General features: G+C 55.1%; 3 protein-coding genes across 5 annotated transcripts; 2 read left to right on the plus strand and 1 right to left on the minus strand.

The window, feature by feature from the left end:
- The first annotated feature begins 741 nt into the window (after positions 1-741).
- On the plus strand, positions 742-16,781 carry P2RX5 (purinergic receptor P2X 5). 2 transcript variants are annotated; one of them, XM_065909630.1, is made up of 13 exons: positions 742-1,416; positions 5,103-5,253; positions 5,906-5,977; positions 6,249-6,324; positions 6,412-6,508; positions 6,772-6,852; positions 7,123-7,261; positions 7,790-7,926; positions 8,354-8,447; positions 8,569-8,634; positions 10,559-10,641; positions 11,521-11,673; positions 13,430-16,781. In XM_065909630.1, the coding sequence occupies exons 1-13, from the start codon at positions 1,280-1,282 to the stop codon at positions 13,497-13,499; spliced, it is 1,356 nt and encodes a 451-aa protein (XP_065765702.1). In that variant the 5' UTR covers positions 742-1,279; the 3' UTR covers positions 13,500-16,781. The 2 variants fall into 2 exon arrangements, with proteins under 2 accessions (XP_065765702.1, XP_065765703.1); XM_065909631.1 differs by lacking the exon at positions 11,521-11,673.
- A 2,365-nt stretch (positions 16,782-19,146) lies between these two features.
- Positions 19,147-20,671, minus strand: EMC6 (ER membrane protein complex subunit 6). 2 transcript variants are annotated; one of them, XM_065909266.1, is made up of 2 exons: positions 20,451-20,671; positions 19,147-19,717 (listed from the first exon to the last, which is right to left on the minus strand). In XM_065909266.1, exon 2 carries the CDS (start codon positions 19,669-19,671, stop codon positions 19,339-19,341), a length of 333 nt encoding a protein of 110 aa, XP_065765338.1. In that variant the 5' UTR covers positions 19,672-19,717; positions 20,451-20,671; the 3' UTR covers positions 19,147-19,338. The 2 variants fall into 2 exon arrangements, with proteins under 2 accessions (XP_065765338.1, XP_065765337.1); XM_065909265.1 differs by lacking the exon at positions 20,451-20,671 and adding an exon at positions 19,895-20,036.
- TAX1BP3 (Tax1 binding protein 3) lies at positions 20,107-25,280 on the plus strand. The gene is made up of 4 exons (XM_065909264.1): positions 20,107-20,309; positions 23,430-23,549; positions 23,965-24,042; positions 24,318-25,280. The coding sequence occupies exons 1-4, from the start codon at positions 20,271-20,273 to the stop codon at positions 24,453-24,455; spliced, it is 375 nt and encodes a 124-aa protein (XP_065765336.1). The 5' UTR covers positions 20,107-20,270; the 3' UTR covers positions 24,456-25,280.
- The last annotated feature ends 18 nt before the right edge of the window (positions 25,281-25,298 follow it).

Below are 25,298 nucleotides of genomic sequence, written 5' to 3' on the forward strand. Positions count from 1 at the left end.
CATTTTTTTTTTTTTTTAAAGAAACTGGCATTTGAGTTGAAACTGATGAACAGATGCAAAAATCTGCTTATGAAATGGCAGTTTGAGAGCAAAACACAGATTCCCAGGCCCCATCCTAGTTCTAAGGGAATGACAATATTAGGCGCAGGGCCCAGGAATTTGCATTTTTCTTCCAAATGATGCCCAGGCTCACTAAAACTGGAGACCTGCTGCCCTGGGGCGTTTACTTTGAGAGAAGATCACACCTAGTTAACTTTAGGGTCCCTTCCAACTTCTGACTCCAGAGCCTGTGGTTCAGGGAAGGGATTTCTCATTGGTGTGTGAGAGCCAGGCCAGGGAGAGGGGCAGGGCGGCTTCCGGTCAGACTGCAGGATGGTAATGCCTGAGATGCAGAAAACAAAGCGTTCACAGCCCAACACACACACGCACTCGAAGCCCGCCCAGGACCCCGAGGCTCTCTCTGAGGCCGCCCCACGGTCCAAACCTGATCGTTTCAGAGGTGTTCTCATCTCCGCTAGCACCACCTCTAATTTAATTTCACGTGTTGTGAGGGTGACAGATTTAGCAGCTTAGATTAGGTCCCCGCTCTTGCCTTGGGAACATTTCAAACAGTTGGCACCCGCCCTCTCTCCAGGCATATTTTAAGATCCCAGGCCTCGGTTGCCTGTCTCCCCGCCCCCACGCCACGCCACGCCACAGCCACCCCACCCCTCCTCGCTGTCTTGGCCGTCAACTGCCTGGGAGTGCGGGGTTGAAACCGGCCGCAGTTGCTGCAGTAGGAACACGCACCTCGTTCCAGCCGACGCGGTAGCCGAGGGTCTGACAAGTCTAGTCTCCCCCAGCTTGCTCTTTATCCCGCCCGCCCGCACTTCCTGTGCTGTAGGTTACCCCCCACCCCCGCCCCGGGGGCCTCAGTTTCCCCGTCTGTTCAGGAGGAGGAACCCCCGGGGTTTCTTTGGGGGGCGGAGAGAGCGGGGGTTGCTTCCAGGGTAGCCCCTCTCAGCTCCCTTCCGCGCGGCCAGCGCCCGGAGGGCCGCCGCAGGGCAGGGCGGGCGGCGGCCTGGCGCTGTCACCGTCAGGGGAGGAGGCGGCAAGGTCGCGGTCCGAGGTCCCCGCCTGGCCTCCGGCGGAGCTGCTGCAGCCTCGCCGGCAGCCGGCCCCCGCGCGTTAAGCCGTGCACCCGGCGGCCGCGGGGCCCACGCTGGGGGCCGGGCGGGCGGGGGCGGCTCCATGCGCCACACGTGCGGCCGCGCGATCGCCGGCCAGGTGAGCCGGAGCCATGGGGCAGGCGGGCTGCAAGGGGCTCTACCAGTCGCTCTTCGACTACAAGACCGAGAAGTACGTCATCGCCAAGAACAAGAAGGTGGGCCTGCTCTACCGGCTGCTGCAGGTCTCCATCCTGACCTACCTGGTGGTGTGAGTTCTTTGGGGGCTTTGGGGAGCGGGCAGGGTCCGCTAGGGGCGGCAGCGGTGGCCTCCGGAGCTTGGGAATTGGTGTGTGGGCGCCTCGGGTGCCCTGTGACTGGGGTCTGGGACAGCTTCTGGAGGGGGCCCTTCTGGTACCCGTGGGTGTAAGGGTGGGGGCTAAGGAAGGAGGCCTCGACTCCCCCACCGGCTCAGGAGGTGATGAGATGCGCCAGGGGCCCTGGGTCCTCCCATTTCTCAGGCTTTCCGTGGTCAGCTCCTTCCTCAGGGCTGGGGCCCCAGCGTTAGGGCTTTGGGCAGGGGGTGAGGATGCAGGGGGCTGGGCTTCAGCTGTCCCTGCCGCCTCCCTGGGGCTGGTCTGGACTGGCCCAGGCCCCGGGTAGGTTATTTATAATCACTGAGATCAGTGCCAGGCTAGGGGCTGGGGCAACTCATGAGCCTGGCGTGTCCCTGAACTCCCTGCTGGTCAGCGCGCCCCACCCGGGACTGGCCTCTCTGGTATCCAGCCGGGGCCGGGGGTCCTGCCGGGATCCCTGGATCCTCCCTGGCACCCACCTCTCCTGCCTCGCAGGAGCCGGCACCTGCGACTGAGAGGGCAGCTCCTTGGGGTCAGCCAGGGATTCAGAGCCCTCGCCCCCAAGCAGGGAGGGGACAGGTGGAGAGGAAATGACACGAGAGAGCTGCGATGCGGATGCGTCTCTTTTATTCCCTCAGTAACTGCTGTGGAGTCCCTCCCACTTTCCACCCCTTTGGGAGGGCAGCCCTGACCTCCCCTTGCTCCCACCGGAGGGCTTCATCCCTGAGGCATCTGGCTGTCTCCGCCTGAAGGCTTTTACTTGGTGCTGCTCCTCCCTCAGCCAGGGGTCCCTTTCACACCTGGCTTCTCACAGGCTCCTCCCCAGAAATCCCACAGTGTAATTACATGCTTTTTCAGGGGATCATTTGTTTAGTGTCTGTGCTGACTCCCTGCCATTCTGGGAATGCCCTGAGGATCCTGGTTGGTGCCTGCTGTACAGAGAACTCTTCCTGGCACCTCGGAGGAGCAGGGTGTCCTGCGAGACCTCCGGAAGGCGGTTTCCTGCCCTCTGCTTGCCTCAATGTTTCCAACTTTATGGAAGGGGCTCTAACTCTAACAATCTCTAACTAGCAGTAACATCAGTAATAAGTTGATGTGTTGTGTTCATTGAACTTCTCCTCTGTGCCTGGTACTCACTGTACTAAGCAATTTACATGTCCCATCTTATTAAAATATATATATATATTTATATTTTGACTAATTTATACTTAAAGAAAAGTTTTAAGAGTACTACAGACTTTTTTAAATGCCTTTCACCCCGATTCCCCCAAATGTTAACATTGTACTTCATTTGTGTTGTCCTTACCTGTTTCTCTATGTGTGTGTGTATATATATGTGCAGTTTTTTCTGTTGAGTAGGTTGCAGGCATGAAAATTTAGAAATTAACACCGAAATAATATTATCACCTAAGCAATAGACCTTCTGTAAATTGTCCCCTAAGTTACCTTTATAGGAAAAGAAAATCTGAAATCATGCCTTGTATTCAGTTGTCATGTCTCCTTTACTCTGGAATTACTCCTGAGTCTGTCTTTGTATCTATGACTCTGACGTTTTTTAGAGTACAGGATCTTTTTAAAACCATTTTTAAACCCACTCCAGTATTCTTGCCTGGAAAAATCCATGGACAGAGGAGTCTGGCGGGCTGAAGTCCATGGGATTACATGACTGAGCATGTGTGCACGAGGGTGGAGGGAGATGGGTTGGTAGCAATAAACTGGTAGAACTTAAAAAAAAACAAACCATTTTTAAGTTTAGGTAAAATTCATATAGCATGTAATTCATGATTTTAGCCATTTTAAGTTATACAGTTCAGTGGTTTTTAGCACATCCACAATGTTGTACAGCCAGCACCATTGTCTAGTTCTAGGCTATTTCCATCACCCTCAAAATAGATTGTATCTATTTACAATCCGTTGCAATTCTCCCCTACCCCCATCCCTTGGCAACCACTTAATCTACTTTTTGTCTCTCTAGATTTGCCCATTCTGGACTTTTCATATAAATCAAATCATTACAACATGTGGCCTTTTTCGTCTGACTTCTTTCACGTTTTCAAGGTTTATCCATGTTGTAGCCTATGTCAGTGAATCATTCCAAGGGCTGAATAATATCTTATTGTATGCAGACACCACATTTGTTTATGCATTCATCTGTTGGACATTTGGATTGTTTTTACTTTCTGCCTATTATGAATAATGCTGCCAAGAACATTCACGTGTCAGTTTTTGTGTGGATATACATTTTCCATTGTCTTGGGTACATACTTGGGAATGGAATTGCTGGGTCACATGGTGACCTTTTGAGCGTCTATCCAACTGCTTTCCACAGCACCTATACAGCTGTACATTCCCACTGGCAAGTCTCAGTTTCTCTGCATCCTCACCAACACTTGTTATTTTCCATTTTTTGGACCACAGCCATCTTATTGGGTGTGAAGTACTATCTCATTGTGGTTTCTATTTGCATTTCCCTAATGACTAAAGTTGTTAAGCATCTTTTCAGGGGCATATTGGCCATTTGTGTGTCTGTCTTGGAGAAATGTCTATTCACATCCTTGGGTGCTAAGTTGCTTTAGTTGTGTCAGACTCTTTGAGACCCTATGCACCATGGCCTGCCAGGCTCCTCTGTCCATGGGATTCTCCAGGCAAGAATACTGGAGTGGGTTGCCATTTCCTTCTCCAGAGGATCTTCCTAATTCACATCCTTAACCCATATTTAAATTGGATTATTTGTCTTTTTTACCATTGAGTTGTAAGACTTTGTATATTCTGGTACTAGACCCTCATCAGATATGTGACTCACAAATATTTTCTCCCATTCTATGGGTTGTCTTTTCACTTTGTTGATAGTGTCCTTTGACGCACAAAAAAAGTTCTTAATTTTGACCAAGTCCATTATTTTTCTCCATTTTTTTCCATTTGTTGCTTGCGTTTTGGGTGTCAGAGTATAGAATTTTTAAAAAAGATTGTTTCTTTACTTTTGGCTGTCCTGGGTCTTCACTGCTGCAACACAGGCTACTCCCTCGTTGTGGTGCACAGGCCTCTTATTGCGGTGGCTTCTCCTGCTGTGGAGCTCAGGCTCTAGGCCATTGATGCTTGGGCCTGGTTGCCCCATGGCACGCAGGGTCCTCCTGGACCAGGGATTGAACCTGCGTCTCTGGTATTGCAAGGCAGATTCTTAACCACTGGACCACCAGGGAAGCCCCAGAGTGTAGGATTTTACGCTCTAGTTTGTAGAGTCCCCTCAGTTTGGATCTGTCTGAGGTCTCCTCGTGATTAGTTCTAGGTTGTACCCCATGCCCCTTAGTTGGAGGGAGGTGCCGTTAGCCCTGTGTTGCCCCCCGGAGTTCACTGGCTCGCCCGAGGTCACGTGACAAGTTGGGGTGGGCAGGCTGCAGGGCCTCGACAGCAGCAGCCTCTCTTCTGGGGCCGCCTGTCTCCTCCACTGTTTGCAGGGCTGGCTTTCAGGCAGCGGTGGGAGTTGTGACTCCTGCCCAGGAAGGGTGGAGCCCCAAGCCTGCCCCCTCTGCACCCTGGGGGCCTGGGGAGACCTCCTGAGGACAACGCGAGGCTGATGACCACCTGCTTCCCCTCCCTGCAGTTGGGTGTTCCTGGTGAAGAAGTGTTACCAAGACACCGACACGTCCCTGCAGAGCAGCATCATCACCAAAGTCAAGGGCGTGACTTTCACCAACACCTCGGAGCTTGGGGAGCGGCTCTGGGATGTTGCTGACTACGTGATCCCACCCCAGGTCTGAGCCCCACCCAGCACAGGGGGACCCAGTCGGCAGGGTCTGGCTCTGGATGGGTCATGTGGGAAGCTGCTTGGGGACTCAGGAGCCTCCACTCACTGTCTTCCTTGGCCTGTGACGGCTGCAAGGTTTGCAGACAGACTCTGCCCAGGTCCTTCCCCCCTCACCAAACCCCTATACTCCTCGACTGTGCCTCACGGGGCTGCTCTGTTTGCAACAAACCCTGAGCTTCTTGAGACCAACTGGGACCCAGAGACTTTCCATGTCCGTGTGAGTCAGAAGGTCTGACAACAAAAGCCCCATCTTTATATTGGCCACTGCCCCTGGCAGCAGTTCCCTGGCCTGATCACAGTTCCTGGGGCCAGGGCTGGGCTGTCTCCTCACTGCCCCTTCTCTCTCTCCTTCTAGAGTTCACCTTCGACCCTGGGGGCTGAGGTCAGCATGGTTTGGGGTTGTGGGCATGAAAGAGACCCATCTAAGAATACCTGCTCAGGGACTCCGAGGCCAGTGAGCATGTGGGTGGGATCCACTGATTTTGTGGCCCCAGCATTTGCAGTACCCGTGCAGAGGCCCTACCACCTGCCAGGCAGCTCTGGGAAGGAGGGACCCCAGGCAACAGGAAGGGGCTCCTCAACCCTCTCTGGTTTCTCAGGGAGAGAACGTCTTCTTTGTAATCACCAACCTGGTTGTGACCCCCAATCAGCGGCAGGAAACCTGTGCTGAGGTGCGTTTTGGTGCTGAGAGCAGGGTGTGGGGATGGGAGAGGTGCAGGCAATGTTTGGGGTCCACCTCTCTACTGAAGCGGGGACTTCTACCCCCTCCCAGGGCCCCCGGGAGAATGTGTGTACCGGTGTGCATACCTGCGTGATTCAGGGGAGAAGCAGGTTCCCAAGGCATGTGTGGCCCCAGGCAGGGAGGAGCCCCTGTCCTCCCCCTGGGGTGGGACCTGGCTCTGAGGAGGGGCACCCCTGCCCAGGCGCCCTCTCTCTTGGCAGAGTGCAAGCGTTCCCGATGCCCTGTGCTACGAGGACAGCGACTGCCCTCCTGGGGAGCCTGTTGCAGCTGGAAATGGTGAGGCCTGGAGCGGCCAGGGCTGGGGGTCGGGGAGGGCTGGAGCCGGGAGGTTCCTGGCACCGTCCTTGTCCCCTGCCTCTGCAGGAGTGAGGACGGGCCGCTGCCTGCGGGAGGGGAGCGCACAGAAGGGCACCTGTGAGATCTTTGCCTGGTGCCCGGTGGAGACAATGTCCAGGCCGACGTGAGTGGCTATAACCTCGGGACCCTGAGGAGTCACCCAGTCCTGGGCAGTGGGTCTCAGCCTGATGGTGGAGACACGTCCACTCAGAGTCCTCATTTTGGGGGAGGAGCCGGGACAGCCCACAAAGGCCCAATGACCACTCCAACATGACTGAATTAACTGTCCTTTGCAAAGGCTTCGGGGCACCCAGGGGCAGGCAGTCTTCAGCCTCAGCATGGAGCAGGCAGGGCCCCCTGAATAGGCCGTCCTGCCTTTGTTTTCAGGAAGCCACTTCTGGGCGAAGCTAAAGACTTCACTGTTTACATAAAGAACTTCATTCGTTTCCCCAAATTCAACTTCTCCAAGTACGTGGGCCTGTGTGCATGGTGTGTATGTGACGCTGTGTGTGAATGAATCACTGGACATTGAGGGGACATCCTTTCCCCTGCTGTGGCGGCAGGGCTCTTACTGAAGGGTGTTGGGGTGGAGGAAGTAATCAGGACCAGGGTAGGGGCTAAGTCAAGGGCTCATCTGGGCTGGGCGAGGGGTCCGGTGACTCCTGGGTCAGGCCGTTTCTGGCCTGGGAACAGCAAGTCTCACCTTTATTCCCCTGGCTCTTCATGGCCTCCACCCAGGACCAATGTGCTGGACACCACAGACAGAACTTTCCTGAAGTCCTGTAAGTTTAGCCCCAAGAACCCCTACTGCCCCATCTTCCGACTGGGCTCCGTGGTCAGCTGGACGGGGAGCAACTTCCAGGAGATAGCGGTGCAGGTGGGTGGTGTGTGCTCAGGGAGCCCTCCCGGGGCCGAGGGCTGTGGGCTTGGGCTCCGCAGTGAGGAGGGGGTGTGGAGGAGGACCCATGGGAGGAACCGGCCCTGCAGTGACCTGCCCAGGGACCTGCACTCTCAGCTTTGGCTGTGATGCGCAGTCAGCCGTGCTGCACTTGCTGAGGGGCACACTCGCACCTGTGTTTGGTTCTATGTCCTCGGGGCATCAGCTGAGACCAAGCCAGGAGCCCCCGTGGCACCCTGGCTCTGCTTTGAGCTGCCAGTGCCACAGCAGGGGCTCGCTCCGGTCATTCCCTTCTCCCTGGGGTGTGGAGCGGGAGATGTGGGCTGTGGGTGATGCATTTGTCTCAGCCACTCCAGAGGTGTGAACCCTGGGCCGTCCACCATCCTCCTGGAAGGATGCTGCAGTGGAGCTGAGCCCTTACCCGAGCTCTCCATGAAGAGCTGGCCTGTGACTTCTGTCCACCTCCAGAAAGTTCTGTGTCTTGATTCATGTCTCTTTTGCATCAAGGGCGGTGTGATAGGAATTCAGATTGAATGGGACTGTGATCTTGATAAAGCGCCTTCTGAATGTTACCCTCGCTATTACTTTAACCGTCTGGACAACAGATTTTCAGGAAACTCTATCTCTTCCGGGTACAACTTCAGGTAACTGGGGCTAAGCCTGCCACATTATGACCCTGTCCACATTTCCTGCCCTTCCCTGGGTGCCAGCGCTGTGATACCCCTTCCTGGGGGTGGGTGTCAGAGTGGGAGGTGCAGGGAGGCAGCCAGAGTGCCTCTGGGAAAGGAGGAGGATCTGTCATGGCTCTGGACTTGCCCTGGAGCGGAGGGCTGGGTCAGGTCCATCAGTGCCTGGTCGCCCCAGGTTGGTCCAGCAGTGGTGGGAAAGCCTTCACCCTTTGGGGACTATCTGGCAAGAACTTCGAAGATCTGAACAAACCTTTAATGTCGTATAGCAAGAGGGTCTCCAGTCTTTCCTGGGGTTGCTGAGAGCCAGGGTGCCGGGGTGGGTGGATTTATAAATCTCCAAGGCAGCCGAAGGCCCGGGCAGGCTGATCCGTGTCTCCCCCAGGTTTGCCAAGTACTACCGAGACGCAGCCGGGGTGGAATTCCGCACACTGTTTAAAGCCTACGGGATCCGCTTCGATGTGATGGTGAATGGCAAGGTGTGTGGGTGAGGCTCCCCTTCTGGGAGGGTGGGCCATGCCTGGGGTGTCCGGGCTGGCTCTGGTGGAGTCTCTGGGGATCCCGCTGTGCCTCACCCTACCTTGTCTCCCTTGTCTCCAGGCTGGCAAGTTCAACATCATCCCCACGATCATCAACGTGGGCTCAGGGGTGGCACTCATGGGAGTGGTGAGTACCTCTCCCCTCCCCCTTGACCCTCTGAGCACCGCAGGGGGAGAGGGCACTGCCCAGGGGAGAGAGCTGTCCCAGCGCTCCAGAAGGAATGAGAGCTGGGGAGATCAGTGCGGGATGGGGCTGAAGAGGACTTCCTGGGATTTCACACTCCTCTGGCAGCCCCAGGGTGTCAGCGCCTGCCTGGGATTCTCTTTCCAGAGCTAGAGAGGCTTCTGCCTGTGGCTCGGCAGCTGGGGGTTCTCCGGGATCCTCCGCAGCCTTGTCTCCACTTCCACTAAAATGAGGCAGATTCGGCGATATACAGGGCTTCTCAGCCATGGCCCTGTTTATATTTTGGGACAGATAACTTTTTTTGTGGGGTGATCGTGTGCGTTGTAGAGTGTTTAACAGCATCCCCAGCCTCTCCCCATGAGTTGTCAAAAGCAACTTCCCCCACAGTTGTGCCGGCCAAAAATGTCTGCAGCCATTGCCAGCCTGCCACGAGTTGTGATTCACAGGGACTAAAAAGATGAGAGGCAGGCAAGTCAGGCTGTAGTCCTTCCTCAGGTCTGTTCCGAATTTCAGCTGGGCAGAGGGGCCACATGAGGGGAAGCAGCGCTGGCGGGCAGGGAAAGGCTTATTCCGGGTCTTTCATGCCCCTTTGTTTTTTTCCTGGAAGTGTTTTAAAAACAAGGGAGTTATTGGTGAGTGGCTTGCATCCACCCCAGCGAGCCCCTTGTTGAGGTTTCTGGCAGCTTTGTCCCTGGTTCCTCTGCCTGGGAGATCACAACAGCTTCCCTGGAGGCTTCCAGGAGGACCTAGGACTGACTTTTTATTGAGACCAGAAACACCATATCCTATAACAGGATTCAGTGAGGCCATGCTCCTGAGAGATGGGTCAGTGGATGAAAGTGGGCTCCAAGCGACTCCTCTTTAACTGCAGACAATATTGTTGGGGAGCCTGTATGTGTGCACATGTAGAGAGGGGCCATATTCAGGCCTCTTTCTTATGATGTGCATATATCAGAACATGGGGATCTGGGACATACCTGTGGAATGAAGGTAACGGGAAAAGTGGCAGAGGCTGGGTGGGGGTGGGAGGAGTGTTCTCTATGGAACAATGAATTGATAACCCTTTTGACATCTGGAGGGGGAAAAAAAACAGTGTGCAGTGCCCAGGGTCAGAGAACCAGGTTCACCTGTGGGACTGTGAACATCAGTCCTCTCCCACCCCCTCCGCTGTGCTCTGGGTGGAGCTGCCCTCTGGTGGAGGGGACCGGTATTTGCACCATCTGGTCTGGTCTGAAGAGCTCATGTTCAGGTGTCAGTGGGTCTGCTGGGTTAGCTCAGGCCTCCTCCTCTTTCCTTGACCACTGCAGTGGTGTCCTTGTTCAGATACCCTCCAATCCATGTGACTACTAGAGGGCTCTTCCCACAATGCTGCATTTCTGTGTCCTGCCTGGGTTCCCAGGCATGACAAGCTGGTTCTTTGCTGAGCTTTTTTTCCTTCTGTCTTAAATAAAATCCAATTCAGACTCAAGACTCAGCCCAGAGGACCCTCCCAGACTGAGTAAAGTTCCATCTTCTCTCTGCTTCTCTTCCCATGATGGGACAGTCGCTCATCATTTACATGCTTGTCTCCTGCACCGGGGGGGGGGCGGTGTCCCCCAAGGGTGTCATTGTCTTACCTTTCCCTGCACCCCAGGGCAGTGCCTGGCACTGGTGAGCGCTCAGCAAACACTGGCTGAAGATGTGGTTCCAAGGGGTCAAGGTAGTGCGGGAGTGCTTGGCCTGACAGATCAGATGGACCACAGGCTGACTGACTGCACCGTGGGCCAGCTTTGTGGCCTTGGACAAAGGAGCCTCTGAGCTCAGCGCCCTCATCTATTGGTGTCAAGTGGCCCGGCGCACTGAGTCAGAGACCTCCGCTCTTTTACAGGGGTCTTTCTTCTGTGACCTGGTACTCATCTACTTCATCAAAAAGAGCCACTTTTATCGAGACAAGAAATACGAGGAAGTGAGGTCAGTTATGCTTCCTCCCAGTGGCCCAAGGGGAGCCCACTAGGTCAGCGCTTCCCTCCATGACTCAGAACCCTGACCCTGGTTTTCTGTTGACGTTTGTGGGGCAGAGGCAGGGCTGAATGCCGGGAGCTGTCTTGGAAGGGCTGGGGAAGGTGGAATGTTCTGAGTACCGGCTCTACAGAACTGGATTCTGCTTCGGAGCAGCCAGCAGAAGAGAAGGCCACCAAAGGCCATGGGAGGGAGACCTGGTTTCCAGGCCTCCTTGGGCCTCAGTTTCTCTGTGTGAGACAGGAGTGTTGGTTTACACAGTGTCTTCCAGCACCTGTAATTTTAGGATTCTTGGACTTGGTGATCCTGGTGGGCTGGGGTTGAGGGAGGCTGGAGTGGCAGAAGGAAAAATAAATGGAGCCCCCTGCCACCCACTCCGGAGGCCTATTTCCAGGCTCCCTTGGGCAGTGGGCTCGGTGGGGTTTGTGTGTGTGTGTTCAGAAGAGCGGACCACAGTGTGAATGGGAAGTCCTGAGGGCTGGGCGGACAGGAAGGGGCAAGAGGCTGTGGCCCAGGCCTTGGGGAAGGCTTTCTGGAGGAGTGGGATGGGAATGCAGCTGGTGGGCTCAGGACAGGTACTGGGTGCTCCCTCAACCCCGCCACAACCTGGGATGGGACAGGGGGCCAGCCTGCCTCCTCTGCCTGGACTGACCCCCAGCCCTGGTTCTCAGGCTGAGCCCTGAGCCCTGAGCCCTGACTGCACCTGCCACCCTGCAGAACTGCTGGAGGAAGAGGGGCGGCCCCTGCAGGGGGCAAGTGGCACGCCAGTACCAGGGAGGGGGTCACGCCCAGGGCCCACGGGCCAGGGTTAACAGGTCATGTCCTGCCCAGGGACCTAGAGGTCCTCGCCCAAATGGCAGAGTCCTCACAGCAGAGCGTGGCCCCGGACGCAGCGGGGCTGGCGGAGCAGCCAGAGGTGCAGGAAGAAGGCGTCGCCCAGAAGGAGAATGGCTGTGTGTGTGGGCAGCTCCTCCAGCCCGCCAGGTGAGCGGCTGCTCAGCCAAGGGCCAGGAAGGAGGCCCATGGAGACGGCCCAGCTGCCACCGCACCCCCTGTTCCGGGTGATCTGGCCACAAGCAGGGTGCCGGGGACCTCACAGAGCCCATCCAAGCTGAACTCTGGGAGGAGGGGTGCTGGTGGTTGGCGACCTCACAGAGCCCATCCAAGCTGGACTCTGGGAGGAGGGGTGCTGGTGGTTGGCGCTTTAGCTCTGCCACGATCCCCATCATCCCCCAACACCCCTGAGTGACCACAAACCTGTCTGCCTGCTATGCTGTCCCAGCGTTACAACAGTAATGTACTAACATTCACTCAGGCTTTCTCTGCTGGGCACTGCGCTGAGCCCTGTGAACTCACTTCAGCAACCTAATGAGATGGACACTAATAGCTCCTGTTTTACTAATGAGGAAAGTCAGACACAGAAAGCTCAAGTAACTTGCTTCAGTCACACGGCTAATAAATGGCAAGTTGGGACTTGAACCTGGGCAGCGTGCTCCTAGAATCCAGTCCTTCTCCATCAGGTTATTTGACCTTACTGAGCCCTTCCTTCCTCTACTGCTGTCAGAGCTGCCTCCCCTGAGCTCCTCTGATGTGGACATTCTGGAGCTGCCCGAGCCTCAGGACGGCGGTGGCTGTGTTGACAGGTGGCCTGCAGGCCGCCCTGCCCTGGAACACGGCCCCGGGCAGCCTGGCAAGGGAGGCAGCCCTGGGGCCTGCTTTGCTTCTGCCTCACTACGGCGCCTGGCCCTTTCTGGGCTCATTTACCCTTTGATCCAGGGGTACTGTACACAGTGGCCCCTCTGGCTCAGTGAGGAGGGTTCCCTGACTCTCCTCTTGTCAACTGTGTCAGAGGGGTTCACTGACCCGGGCTGGGTACCATCTGCCTTGCGCGTTCATTCTCTGCTGACTCAGCGACTGGCAGCCTCCAGCGGGGAGTTGAGCGTGGGCAGGGGGAGAGAGAGAAGTGAGCCAGGATGAGAGGAGAGGGGAGGCACGCAGGGAGAGAAGTGAGCCAGGACGAGAGGGGAGGCACGCAGGGAGAGGAGTGGGGAGAGACAGAGGGAAAGAGAGAGGTGAGCCAGGACGAGAGGGGAGGCACGCAGGGAGAGGAGTGGGGAGAGACAGAGAGGGGGAGAGAGGTGAGCCAGGACGAGAGGGGAGGCACGCAGGGAGAGGAGTGGGGAGAGACAGAGAGGGGGAGAGAGGTGAGCCAGGACGAGAGGGGAGGCACGCAGGGAGAGGAGTGGGGAGAGACAGAGGGAAAGAGAGAGGTGAGCCAGGACGAGAGGGGAGGCACGCAGGGAGAGGAGTGGGGAGAGACAGGGAGAGAGGCTGGGGGACCTGCCGGGCAGGCCTGTGCCAGCAGCCCTCCCACACGCTCCCTGAGCTGACTGCCACTTCCTGGGTGCTCGCCTGAGCGCCTTCACGTGCGGGAGGGAAGACTGGTTGCCTTGCTGGTCTTGGCAAGCCTCAACTGTCGCTGTGCGTTGCGCGGGGGGGGGCAGTGCTCAGGAGGGCCCCCCACCCCGAGGAGGTTGCCGCTCATTGCTGGTCCAGCTCCAGAGGCCTCAGCCTGAGCATCTCTGGTGCCTGGGCTGCAGCCAGGAACCCCGCAGACCGCGCTCTATGCCAGTGCTCACCGCCTGCAGCGCTGCCTGCCAGAAGCTTCTGCGGGCCGAGTCTGCCTCAGGGAGACCATCCCTGCCCCAGCCGTCCTGTGTGCCCCCACCCGCCCACACAGGTCTGGCCACCAGGGGAACGGAAAGGTGAATGTGGAGCAGCTGCAGAGCCTGCAGACCGTGGAGGCGTAGCCAGAGGCGTTGGCTGAGAGCAGATTTGGGAGCAGAACTGTCCACACCTCTGAAGTGGGAAGAGTCCCGTCGTCGTCCACATGGGACTGGACTTCCAGGGACAGCACCTCTCCTGAACTTTGGGATCTTGCTACAAGCTTCTTGTTATGTGTGTGTGGGGAGGGGGGGCCTCCCAGTGGGCACAGTGGCTCATGCAGAGGAGGCCCTAAAGCACATTCAGTTACCCATTCATCCATGTGGTAAACAGTTTTTGATGCTGGCTGTGGGCTGGGCCCGTCCAAGAGATGCTTGAATGGGACACTGACCCGGCCCTCAGAGGGGAGCACTCATCTAATCCCCTTCAGAGCCGACGGACATGACAGCTGGGCCCCACACTCTGGCCTGCCTCCAGCCACTAGCTGAGACCTGCACCATTAGCTCTAAAATCCTCAGAGTGATTGATGGCTCCTCAGAGAAAGACCTTGGCCAACACCCAAGTGGACATTTGGCCTTGCCCCCAGGGCTGAAATTTAAAGGTGGCCAACAAGGCAACTGGGAAAGGACTAAAGTGCTGGACCTGTGAGGAGGCAGCCGGCCATGAGGGGAGGAGAGCCTCGGGAAGCCTGGGGACAGCGTCTCATCCTGATAGGAGATGCGATTGCCTGTGTGGTTGGGCTCTTGCTGTTCTGTGGAGCTTGTGTTTCCTTGCTTGGCTTCCCTTCCTCTCTCTAAGGCCCCATCTGAAGGGATAATGAGATGATGGATGGTGCTCAATGTCAAGTGGAAACAGTTTAAGTAAGTTGGTCCTTGACCCCCTCCCTCAGTCGCTGTAAAGCACTGCTACTCAATTCGTGGTCCATGGATCTGCAGCACTGGCATCACCTAGGTGCTTGTTAGAAATGGAGTCTCAGGCTTCTTCTCCCTCATCCCCCCAAATCAGAACCTGCATTTCAACAGGATTCCCAGGTGATTCATGTGTACGTGAAAGTTTGAGAAGCAGTGCTTGAGGAGATATGCAAGGCCTGGTTCTGAAAAGGCCCACTTTGGCAGGTGGTGTCAATTTTCAGGTCACACTGACACTCAAGTTACCTCGAGACCAAGCAGATTCCCTCTTTCCCTGCCCTGTGAAAGTGACATTATGCTCAATTCATTCAAACTATTTTGAGTAGGTCATACGTAAATGATTCAAAACTTAAGAGGTACAGAGGAACAGAAGTGAAAAGCTTCTCTTCCACCCATTCCCCGAGGAAACCTGTGCTACCAATTCCAAGAGGCTCACCTGTCTTGCTGAGAATCCACTGGGTTACTCAGGAAACGAACATTGCCGCCTGCAGTCAGACCAAGTCTCTGCTGTCGGATGTGATGGAATGTGCTGGGCTGAGAAGCCCCTGCGTGAGGGGAAGGGCCTAGAGCTCCATCACTGTTGCTGGAACCACCGGGCGGCCAGGGCCTGTGGCGCTGCCTGTCCCCCCTCGAGCCCCGGTGCTGTCTGAGCGACTGCCCTGCCTCCAGGGAGCATTCTCTCTGTGAGCACCCTGGCTCTCCTCTGCCCAGAGCGGGCACTTAGCCCCCTTCCCCTGGGGTCTTTGAGGAGAGAGTCAGAGGGGCGTGGTCCCCAGAACAGGACCCCTTGGAAAACACGCAGCTCCTCCCCCTGGGCTGCCAGGCGACCTGTCACTAAGCCCAAACTGCTGCTCTGACAAGGAAGAGAAACGCAGGTGATCTGCTGTGATGTCTCCTTCCTCTCTAAGGCAAACCCTTGGATTTGATAACACAGCATGTTACTTTTATGTCTGGAAGGGAGTTCAAAGGGCAGGGGTCCCAGTCACTTAGAAGTTGGTCTGGTTTCATTTAACCTGTTTTTGGAATCGCTTGGCAGCAACCACATAATTTGCAGACAGTTGTGCTATTTGTTTTATATTGGAATGGAAATGTCTCCCTACAGTTATTCATCCAGTCAGTAAATATTGAGTACCTCTTGTGTCACGTGTTGGTCTAAATGCTGATGACAGTGGCAAGCGGCACAGAAACGGCCCCTGCTCTCAGGCGCTCAGTGTCTGGGGGTCACACATCAGTTACAAACAGGATGGGATGCTTCGAGAGTCCTCAGTGAGGCGCGGCCAGATTTCCACAAGGAAGTGACATGTGAGTTGAAATCTGAAAGGCTAGTGGCAGTCTAACTAGGTGATGAGGAGCATCCAGGTCAGGGAACCACACACAGAAAAGACATGAGGAGGACTTACCGAGGAACTGGATGAACAATGTGCCTGGAGCAGCTTCTGTGACGCTTTCAATAAGTGGGTATGCATTACTTTTAAGGGTTACCCCATTAAACCTCCTGCCATAGAGGACTTGTTTCTTCAATCCAGCAAAACCTTCCTGGTGGCTTCCCCACTACATGTCAGGGGCCCCACGCACAGATGGCCCAGTGACCCCCATCACAGCTTCTGGATAGTCACATATAGCCAGTTCCCTGGCTTTTGCACAGTTCTCCGCCCCCCCCCCCCCCCGCACTCCCCCCCACTGCCGCATAATCTTGACTCTGAAGGGGAAAGAAGAGGAGCAGGAATCTGAGCACTTTTCAAACTTGGGAAAGCCCCTTTCCCTCGGCGCAGGAAGATGACCATGCCAGCCTCTCAGGATCTGTCCATGCTAACATCTTAGTATCACAGGAATTGTCTATGGTTATGTTCAAACCTTGGCCTAAAAGCCATCTGCCTGACAATCAGACTTATTCCATGCCTTTGGAGTACCATGATGCTGGCCAACAGGAAAGTTTTAAATTAAGTGCTATTAGTGTGACATGATGGGGACCGGCCACGGAAAGAGCAGAGTGCCCTTTACTCCTGACTCGGGGTCATCAGGACTGATCCGTCATGGATGACTTTCTGTGCCCCCCCCCCCCCCCCCCCCAACCCAACTCCATCAGTTCCTCTCTCAGTGGCTACCTGCCCCCCTGGGGACCAGTCATAAATGGAGACTGTGACTTCCTCCAGGTGTCTCTGAGTGCCCTGGGAAGTCCTTACATCACCCCACGTGGAAAGGCATCTTGGATGTCTGGTCCACTTGGTTCCAACCTGCCCCTCTCCTCCCCAAGTGGTACAACTTTCCTCAGAGCATATTCTCTAGGGGAGTCAAGAATGCTCTCTACAAAAGACATCTTTCTTCCAGCTCTCTCCCCTTAGGCCCATTCACAGAATTAAAGTGGGGAGGATGGCAAGCACTTTCTGGGTCCTGCCCAATACATGCATTCTCTCACATTTTAATTTGGCTACAAGACAATAAAAAGGTGTTAACTTTAAATGTACTCTTTTTTTATCTTTCATATTTTCACAGACATCCCATATTTTAGAGGAAAACATAAAGACATGACCAAAAGAGGCAGACATAAGAAACACTTAGTGAGCAACATATTACCTTCCTTACTGTCTTTGCAAAGAAATTCAAATTAAAGTAAGGAAACTTCTTAAATGCGCTAACATTAAAGGACCAGGAAGGCACTGATAAAACTGGTACTTAGCATTTAGAATCAGGTTTTTAGCTTCTGCTCTAGTAGATTAAACTTCCTCAAAATGATACAGACATGCACTTTTATTTTTTTATAAAAGTGAACATCTCAAACAATCTTCCTGCCCAGCAATAGAGGAAAGGTTAAGTAAATCAGATCACTGATTTACTCACCAGTAGGACTCACTCTGCTTCCCCCTTACTCGGTGTCAGGACCGACCCCTCCCCACTGAGAGTTCAGAGGTGGTCACTGGGAGACGCAGGCAAAGCTATCGCCTCAGCCACTTCTTAGCTTCATGTGAAAGCATCTGGTACAGAACCCAAATGGGATTCAGGAGGCCTGTGCCTCCGCTGTTGGTCATAGGCCACCTATTTCTGTAAAAGGGGACCTGGCTTCAAGTTTTCAGATCCCCTTCTGATCAAAAACTGATTCTTTTTCTTAAAGTCCCAATCTGATCACATCACTTCTAACTAAAACTTTCAAAGGCTCCCCCTTCATATGTTAGTATAAAGGTCAAACTGTCATTGAGCAAGACCCTATGTGGCCTTCGCAGGACAGACTGTCCTCTACCTGCCTCCTGTCTGTAGAAGCTTCTGTCTCTGAGCCTTCCCTGAGTTCCAAAGAATTAATCAGAGAAGTGAGAAAATGCAGAAAGAAATGAAAACCGTCAAGGAAGACAAAATAACAATAGTTAGGCCAATGATAACTAAGTCCAGGACCTTCAGATCCTTCCCAGGGGCTATAAATAATATTTTGAGCCATGTTTTTTGAGCTGTTTAGCAGATACTGGAACCCTCACCAGGGAGAGGTTAACTGCATGCTGCCCACAAGCACGCAGACCCCAGATGGGTTAGAACCATTTGGTTGATGGTGTCGACTCCTGGTCACTTCAAGAGCAACCAATCAGAAGAATGTCCTCAAGTTAATTACACATCCTGAAACTTTCTCCTTCACCCTATCTCAAAAAAACCTCTCCCTGAAAGCTGAAAGTTTTAGGCCTTTTGAGCACTAGCTGCCTGGTCTCCTTGCTTTTTGCCTGTGATAAACACTGCTACCCGGTGTCAGCAGATTAGCTGCACTGTGCATGGGTGGACCCAAGTTTGGTTTGAAAGCAGAACTCCCCACTGCGGCCTACCTCATAGCCTCTTAACTTCAGACCCAGGTCAAAGTCCTTCCTTCCCAATTGCCCTCACACATGCACTTTCTTGCACGTAACCCCCTTCTTCACAATTTTGAGTCTCAATTGTAATGCTGTTTCTTCAAGGAAGCTACCCAATTCCGCCCCCCACCCCCCCGCAATAATCTGGACTAGGTTTGGGGCTCCTCTGTACTCTCTTCAGAGTTCTTATTATAATCTATTTGTGCTATCAGGTAGCAGTTCTTGTGAGTACAGTGGTTAGAGCATCCCCACCTATTGGGTGGGAGACTCCGGTGACGATTCCCCCACAGGGAGGCAACACACACAGTGATAAAGAATCTGCCTGCTAATGCAGGAGTCGCAAGAGACCTGGGTTCGACCCCTGCATCAGGAAGATCCCCTGGAGAAGGAAACAGCAACCTGCTTCACTATTCTTGCCTGGAAAATTCCATGAATAGAGGAGCCTGGTGGACCACAGCCCATGGGGTTGCAAAGAGTGGTACATGACTGAGAAACTCAGCACCTGGTAACTGAATTACAAGTGTAAAGTAACAAGTGTAAAAAAGTAACAAGTGTAAAAGGTACAAGGTACAATGCTTGGCATATTTGTTGTTGCTAAGTCGATTCTTCTGAGACCCCATGGACTGTAGCTTGACCAGCTCCTCTGTCCATGTAGGCAACACTTAATATTCACTGTTACTAGTTCTCAGGATGTTAACGGTAAGTTCTCTCCTTGTTTAGGTCCTCCTATCCTCTCTCTTGGAGAAGAAAATGGCAACCCACTCCAGTACTCTTGCTTGGAAAATTCCATGGACAGAGGAGCCTGGTAGGCTACAGTCCACAGGGTCGCAAAGAGTCGGACACGACTGAGCGACTTCACTTCACTTCATCCTCTCTCTGGGTGGCCTATGCGTAAATGTAAAGAATCAAGACAGAAAGCTAAGGCCCAGTCCCAGTTCTCCCGGATTCTGTACCCCTGACAGCCAGGGGCTATGCGACAAGGGAGGGAAAAAAACTCCACAAAGGGTCTCACGCTTCATTTAATCTGAAGAACTGTGTACAGGCTCTTCGTCTTCAGATATAAATTATTTATAACGTTACAGAACAAGCAGCTATTCCAACAATTTAAAAACTAGGTAAATCTACCCGGTGTTAATTTCTGGCAACAGTCCTCCCGATCTGTTTTTTTAAAAAAAGTCATCCCTGCCCCCGTTTCAGTAGACGTGCACCATGCCGTAGAGAAATGTCCAGAACAGGACGTAGGTGAAGAGGCCTCCGATGAGGCCCCCTGTAAAGAGAGGTCTTCGCGACTTAAAATATTTGTTCCACCTCCTTCCCGCCTTGAGAATTAAAAGCAGGGAGAGCAAGATGGAGGCGAGCAGGTAGAAGATGAAGCCGTAGAGGCCGGTGAGGCCGAGGATGCCGGCCGTGGCCCCCGACAGAGCCGACACCGACGTCCGGCAGTAATCCAGGACGGCGGCGTTGCCCCGCACAGCGGCCTCGCTGATGAACGGCGGCCCTTCCCGCTTGGCCACCACAGCGGCCATCGCACCCTCCCGGGCTCAGCCTGATTTCTCGTGGAGCAACGCGGGGCTGTGGAGAGAACCAAGTTACAAGTGGCGCCCAGAGCATGGCGAGTTTGGGTTCACGCCGCCCCTCCCCCTGGGGCCGCCGAGACCCCGCACCCCTCGATCGAAAGACGCTGAGAAGGCTGACAGCTGGGGGTCCCGGCGGTACATCTACATTTCCCGCCCAGACTCGCTCAGTTACCTGGAACCCAGCCGCGGACGCGGTCACTCGACGTTCCCTCAGAAAGCCTCGGGTATGGATCCCCGCGACGCCATCTTGCGCTGGAGGATGCTGGGACAGCCCAGGCTGCGCAGGCGCCTGGACCGTGCCAGCCTTCCGACTCATGCGCAGTGGTAGCCCCGCGTACGCTCCACCCGCTCCCTGATTTTCTGCGCACACGCCGTGACTTCCGAAAGCCGAACAGCGCTCCGGCCGGTGATTGGCCGGAGACTTCATAACTATTCATAAGGGGGCGGGTCTGGTTGGGCCGCCTTTGTTAACCGAGAGAGGGCGCGGCCGCGGATATTTTCGCTGAGGGCTTCTCTAAGCTACACTTTTCTACCAGATTGGGGTCGAGATGTCCTACGTCCCGGGCCAGCCCGTCACCGCCGTGGTGGTGAGTGCGCTCGCGCGGGCTCCTCCTCGTCTTAGCTTCCCCCCACTTTGCAGATAGGTAAACTGACACCCCAAACAGGTTGACAGAGCGTTGAGCGGGGCTCTTGCAAACTTGGAGCCAGAGCTCCGATTCCCACTCTACCTGAGCCGGGCCGCGGTCTTCCCCAGCCATGCAACAGAAGTGCCTGGGACCCAGAAACCTCCTGAATAGCCAGAATCCAGGCCAGACCCCGCGTATTACCGCCGCCGCGTTGGACTTTTCTCAGCCAGCCGGGGGCAGGGAAGATTGTGGAGAAAGGCTCCGGCTGTGGAAGTCTAGGAAAGCGCCTCTTTCCTGGATCTGTGTCCCCAGCTGGGCAGCTGCGAGGGGCGGGCGCCGGCCCCGACGTCTGAGTCGCAGCCTCTGGAATGAGGAAGTGCTTCCTCCGCTCTAGCCGGCGCCGCCGCCCAGAGGGAGGCTTGGGGGTGGAGGTGGCCGGGGCCAGAGAAGCAGCCAGACCCTCACCCCTCCTGTGCAGGCTTTCCTACTTGACCCACCGCCGCCCGGGCCAGAGTGAAGGTTCATGCAACGGGCTCGATCCTGATCGAAATTTCTCTGGATTCCCAGCCCTTGGGGGCAAAGTCCAGGCCCCCTAGCTGGCACCTGGGGCCTGAGGAGACCCTTTGGGGTCCGCTCAGACCCTACTCTCCTCCCTTGGCTTGTCTCGGGTGCCAAGTACTATTAGAATAGGTAAAGGCAGGCGGGGACATTAGAGCCAGATGTTAAAGCCACAGCCGAATGGGACCTGCAGGTCCCACTCTGTGGCTGAGGTGGGGAAACTGAGACCTAGAGAGAAGTCTGGTCATGCCTAGTTGTGCAAAGAAGCCCTCAGAAAGGAACCAGGTCGCTGAGAAGAAATGCCTTCTGGGCAGGGAACGGGTTGGGTGGAAGTCCCAACCCTGGGGCCTGGGACTGGCTGCAGTATCTCAGATGGCGGTGCTGGGGACTCCTGCAGTCAGGTGGTGTGACCAGGGAGCCACTGATAAAGCTGACATTTGAGGGTGAGCTTAAGAGCACCAGCTCCAGCCTGGGCTGAACCTGTTGACAGCAGTCCTCAGCTTCACCTTGGCTGCACCAGCCTGCTTTTCCCAGCTCTTTAGCTGCCCTAAAGAGAAGGGGTCAAGTTTGCCCCTTAGTTGGCAAAAAAAAAAAAAAAAAAAAAAAAAAATGGGTGCAGGTGGGGAACCAGAGAGGGGCAGTAACCTGCCTGACCTCGCCCAGCAAATCAGTGACAGTACCTTATCTCCCAGTCTTAGAGCCTGTACTTTTTTCTGACCTTGGAGTTTGTCAAAGGTGTGCAAAGGTATTTTGTCAGAGGAGGTGGAGGCGGGCCCGGAGGAGCGCACACGTTTGGGCACGAGGGCGTAGGTCCAGTGGGCTGCAGGTGTCACGCTTCCTACAACCCCTCTCTCACATATCATGGCTGGTCCCCGGGCCTTCCTCAAAGCTTTAGGACCTTGACCTTCCAATTCTTCTCATACTAGGAACATGTCTGAACACAGTGGGTGGGGTCTGGCCTCTCCCTCTTGTGTCTTGGATCGAGGATGGGGTGGAAGAAGCTCCTCCCTACCCTGTGCCCTCTCCTATGTAGTGAACATTTTGGCTTCTCCTCTGAACTCCGGCTTCATAGGCTAGTCTGCTTTCTGGACTGCTGCCTGGAGTGCTCCTGGCTCTCCAGCTCAACATGCTCCTTCCCCTCTGGGGTCCCCATCTGGGAGGTGGTTGTGTTCAGCCAGGCCAGGTGGCCAGCCCGGTGCTTCCCTTGATGCTTTTCTGCCACAAGTAGACTGGAGTCTGTTTTTCATTTTATTTTAAATTTGGCTGTGCCTGGTCTTAGTTGCAACATGTGGGCTCTTAGTTGTGACCTGCAGGATCTAGTTTCCTGACCAGGTATCAAACCTGGACCCCCTGCATTGAGAGTGAGGAGTTTTAACTACTGGGCCACCAGCGAAGTCCCTGGAATCTGTGGATCTCACTTTCTTAGTGGCTTACGTCCCCTGGCCTCCATATCCCACCTTGGTGAGACAACTGTTCTCCTTCTGCCTGAGTGGTTGTTCTAGCATCAAATCTGACTATGATCTATCATCACCCAGCCCTCCCCAACTCCTAAGAGCTCCAGTGGGCCCAGAATCAAGATCAGGTGGCCAAAGTCCTGGTCAGTCCCAAGGCCTGGTGCAAATGGTACCTCCCTCGTGAAGCCCCTCTGGTCCAGATCCAGTCACCTTTTGCTTTGGTTTTTTTCTCTTTCTGTTAAGACTCAACTTTGGAGGTGGGGCTGTCTGGTTTGGCTTCCAGCATCTGGTGACCGGAGGTGCCTGCTGAGGACTTTGAAAGAAGCTTGGCACAGATGGGAACTCCCAACCTTAGAGTATGGTGGGAGAGCTCTAGATCCCTCCTCTGCCTCCTGCACTGCACAAGTCAGGGCCTGAGGCTTAGGGCGATGCCCCCTCCCTCCTGTCCTCCTCAGCCTTCTTGATCTGGGCTCAGCCTCGTTTCACCTCCCAGTTCCAGTCCTGCACTGTACACTCTGGTCTCGTGGACATGTATCCACAGCACCTTCAAGCCTCTGCTACTGTTCCTTTGGCCAGGACAACCCTTCCTCCTTTCTGTGCAAGTCCAGTCTCTGCTTTTCCCGAGCATCTCCTGGCTTGCCCTGGACAGGGCTGGCTCAGCAATCTGAACTGGCTCAGGCAGGTGCCTGCATTTTTTTTTTCAGGGCCTGACCACTCCTGCCCTGTGTGGTCCCTCCCTTAGGACACAGGAGCCCATCCAGAGCAGCCACGGCAGCCCGGCTTTTGGGCCAGGCAGGGGCTTAACACGTGTGAGGAAGGCTGGTGCCTGAGGCAGAGGAAGCTGGGAGAGGTTAGGACAGAGGGTTGTGGGGGTGGACTGGTGTGTCTGAGTTCTGAGTCTCAACCTCCCAGCCTGGTGACCAGCTAGATTCCTGCAAGAGGCCCTGGGTCCTGCCCCCAGGGCATGGCTCCGAGCCTACCCAGCCGCCTGAGGCTGCTGCAGGGGTCACAGACCCCATTTGCTCTCCATACCCACTCATCCCCAACTCGTTTTTTTCATCTTTGCCAGCAAAGAGTTGAAATTCACAAGTTGCGTCAAGGTGAGAACTTAATTCTGGGCTTCAGCATTGGAGGTGGAATTGACCAGGATCCCTCCCAGAACCCTTTCTCAGAAGATAAGACGGACAAGGTGAGCTGGACTAGGATCTGGGGACCTCTCTGTGGGGCACAGAGGCCTGAGACAGTGGGCTCTTTGCTTCCTGGGCCTTTGCGGAAGGAGCAGACCTCATCTCTCTCAAATGGTTCTCTCTTAAGAAGGTCCAAGGAAAAAAAAAAGGAAGGCCCAAGAAATGATCTGGTGGGAGTAAGTAGGGGTGGGGTGGGGGAGAGTGGGCCTCCCAGCACTAGGAAGGCCTGCTCAGATGGAGCCCAGGTGGCCAGCAGGGGTTGGAATATCTGTGGGGCTGCCCTACTTCCCCCTTGGCTGTCTTAGCACGGGCTGAGTGTGGGATAGATGGCTAGGAGTATGCTCTGCTGGGCTTTGCTCTATGGCTGGGAGGCCAGTCCAGTGACCCCAGGGATTGACGTGGGCTGCCTCTTCCCAGGGCATTTACGTCACACGGGTATCCGAAGGAGGCCCTGCGGAAATTGCTGGGCTGCAGATCGGAGACAAGATCATGCAGGTAACCAGTGTCCCGAAGGAGGAAAACAAGGCTTGGGCTGGAGGGTGTAAAGCCCTCGGGGGTGGTGGGGCTGCCCCTGCCTATCTCCCTGGGCACCTGGGAGACGCACCGAAGTAGTTCAGGAGCCTGTGCTGAATCCCTCTTGTGTGTGTGTGTGTGCACGTGCCCAGCCCAGGGACATCAGCTTGGGTGACCCAGGCCCCCCAAAGCCCGTCCTGTTTTCAGATCCCAGAAGGCAGTGACCTGAAGCGGGCTGTGTTCTCTCCCTGGGCCAGGTGAACGGCTGGGACATGACCATGGTCACACACGACCAGGCCCGGAAGCGGCTCACCAAGCGCTCGGAGGAGGTGGTGCGTCTGCTGGTGACGCGGCAGTCGCTGCAGAAGGCCGTGCAGCAGTCCATGCTGTCCTAGCAGCTGCCAGGGTCCCTGACTCGAGCCTGGCCGCCCTTTGTACAGTGACACCACTTCCATGCTCTGTCTGTCTCTCGTCCTGGCTTCTGCTCATTGCTGGATCCCTGCTCAGAAGGGCAAGAGCGGATCCCTGGCCCGGCCTGCTCCCCTCTCCCACCACTGGCCCAAGGCTCTGGGACCATCTCTTCCCCTTGGATGCTGAGGACTGGTAACAGGGCCTGGAGCCGAGTCACAGTCAGTCTGCAGTGACCAGTCTCGGCCCTCAGCCCCTGCTGCCTGGCCACAGTGTGCCCAGGCCATCAGGGACCCCACTTCCTGATAGCACCTCGTAGCTGAGACGCACAGGGCTTGGCCCTGCCCCCGTTTCTCAGCTCCGCAATGTCTGTGCCCCATGCTTTCCCCTGCCTTCCTTAGAGGGGACTCGATTCACTGCCAGAGACACTACGAAGGTCTGCCTGGATGGAAGCCACGCAGACTCATAAGTCACCCCATTTCACCTCCACTCCCCAAGGGGCGCTGGCCTCCCCCAGGGTTCACCTGCTTACAGGATTTAGACGAGGGTAACATTTCAGGGCAGTTTTCAGGATTGCCATTTTTCTCTATGCCTGTGGGTTTAACTTTTATATTTTTTTAATCACAGCTTTGATACAAAGTGTTTTTTATCTCACTCTTTAGAGGTGCCAGTTCAACTTTGGAATTTAAGCTTACTAATTCACACCTGGGAGCTACTCTTAGTGAGGGCACTGGCCTGACTCTGGTTACTGTGGAAATGGGGCAGTGGGAAGCTGCCCCCATCCTGTGCCCAATAAACAGTGCTGGAATTCATTCATCAGGGGTCTTTGC

Source organism: Muntiacus reevesi, chromosome 18 (assembly GCF_963930625.1).
Source record: "Muntiacus reevesi chromosome 18, mMunRee1.1, whole genome shotgun sequence".
Taxonomy (NCBI): domain Eukaryota; kingdom Metazoa; phylum Chordata; class Mammalia; order Artiodactyla; family Cervidae; genus Muntiacus; species Muntiacus reevesi.

Coding starts and splice junctions, on each gene's coding strand:
- EMC6 (XM_065909266.1), bottom strand. CDS start 19,671: ATGGCCGCTGTGGTGGCCAAGCGGGAAGGGCCGCCGTTCATCAGCGAG.
- TAX1BP3 (XM_065909264.1), top strand. CDS start 20,271: ATGTCCTACGTCCCGGGCCAGCCCGTCACCGCCGTGGTG. Junction 20,310..23,429: donor AGCCCGTCACCGCCGTGGTG/GTGAGTGCGCTC, acceptor CATCTTTGCCAG/CAAAGAGTTGAAATTCACAA. Junction 24,043..24,317: donor TCGGAGACAAGATCATGCAG/GTAACCAGTGTC, acceptor TCCCTGGGCCAG/GTGAACGGCTGGGACATGAC.
- P2RX5 (XM_065909630.1), top strand. CDS start 1,280: ATGGGGCAGGCGGGCTGCAAGGGGCTCTACCAGTCGCTCTTCGACTAC. Junction 6,325..6,411: donor GCCTGTTGCAGCTGGAAATG/GTGAGGCCTGGA, acceptor CTGCCTCTGCAG/GAGTGAGGACGGGCCGCTGC. Junction 6,853..7,122: donor CCCAAATTCAACTTCTCCAA/GTACGTGGGCCT, acceptor GCCTCCACCCAG/GACCAATGTGCTGGACACCA.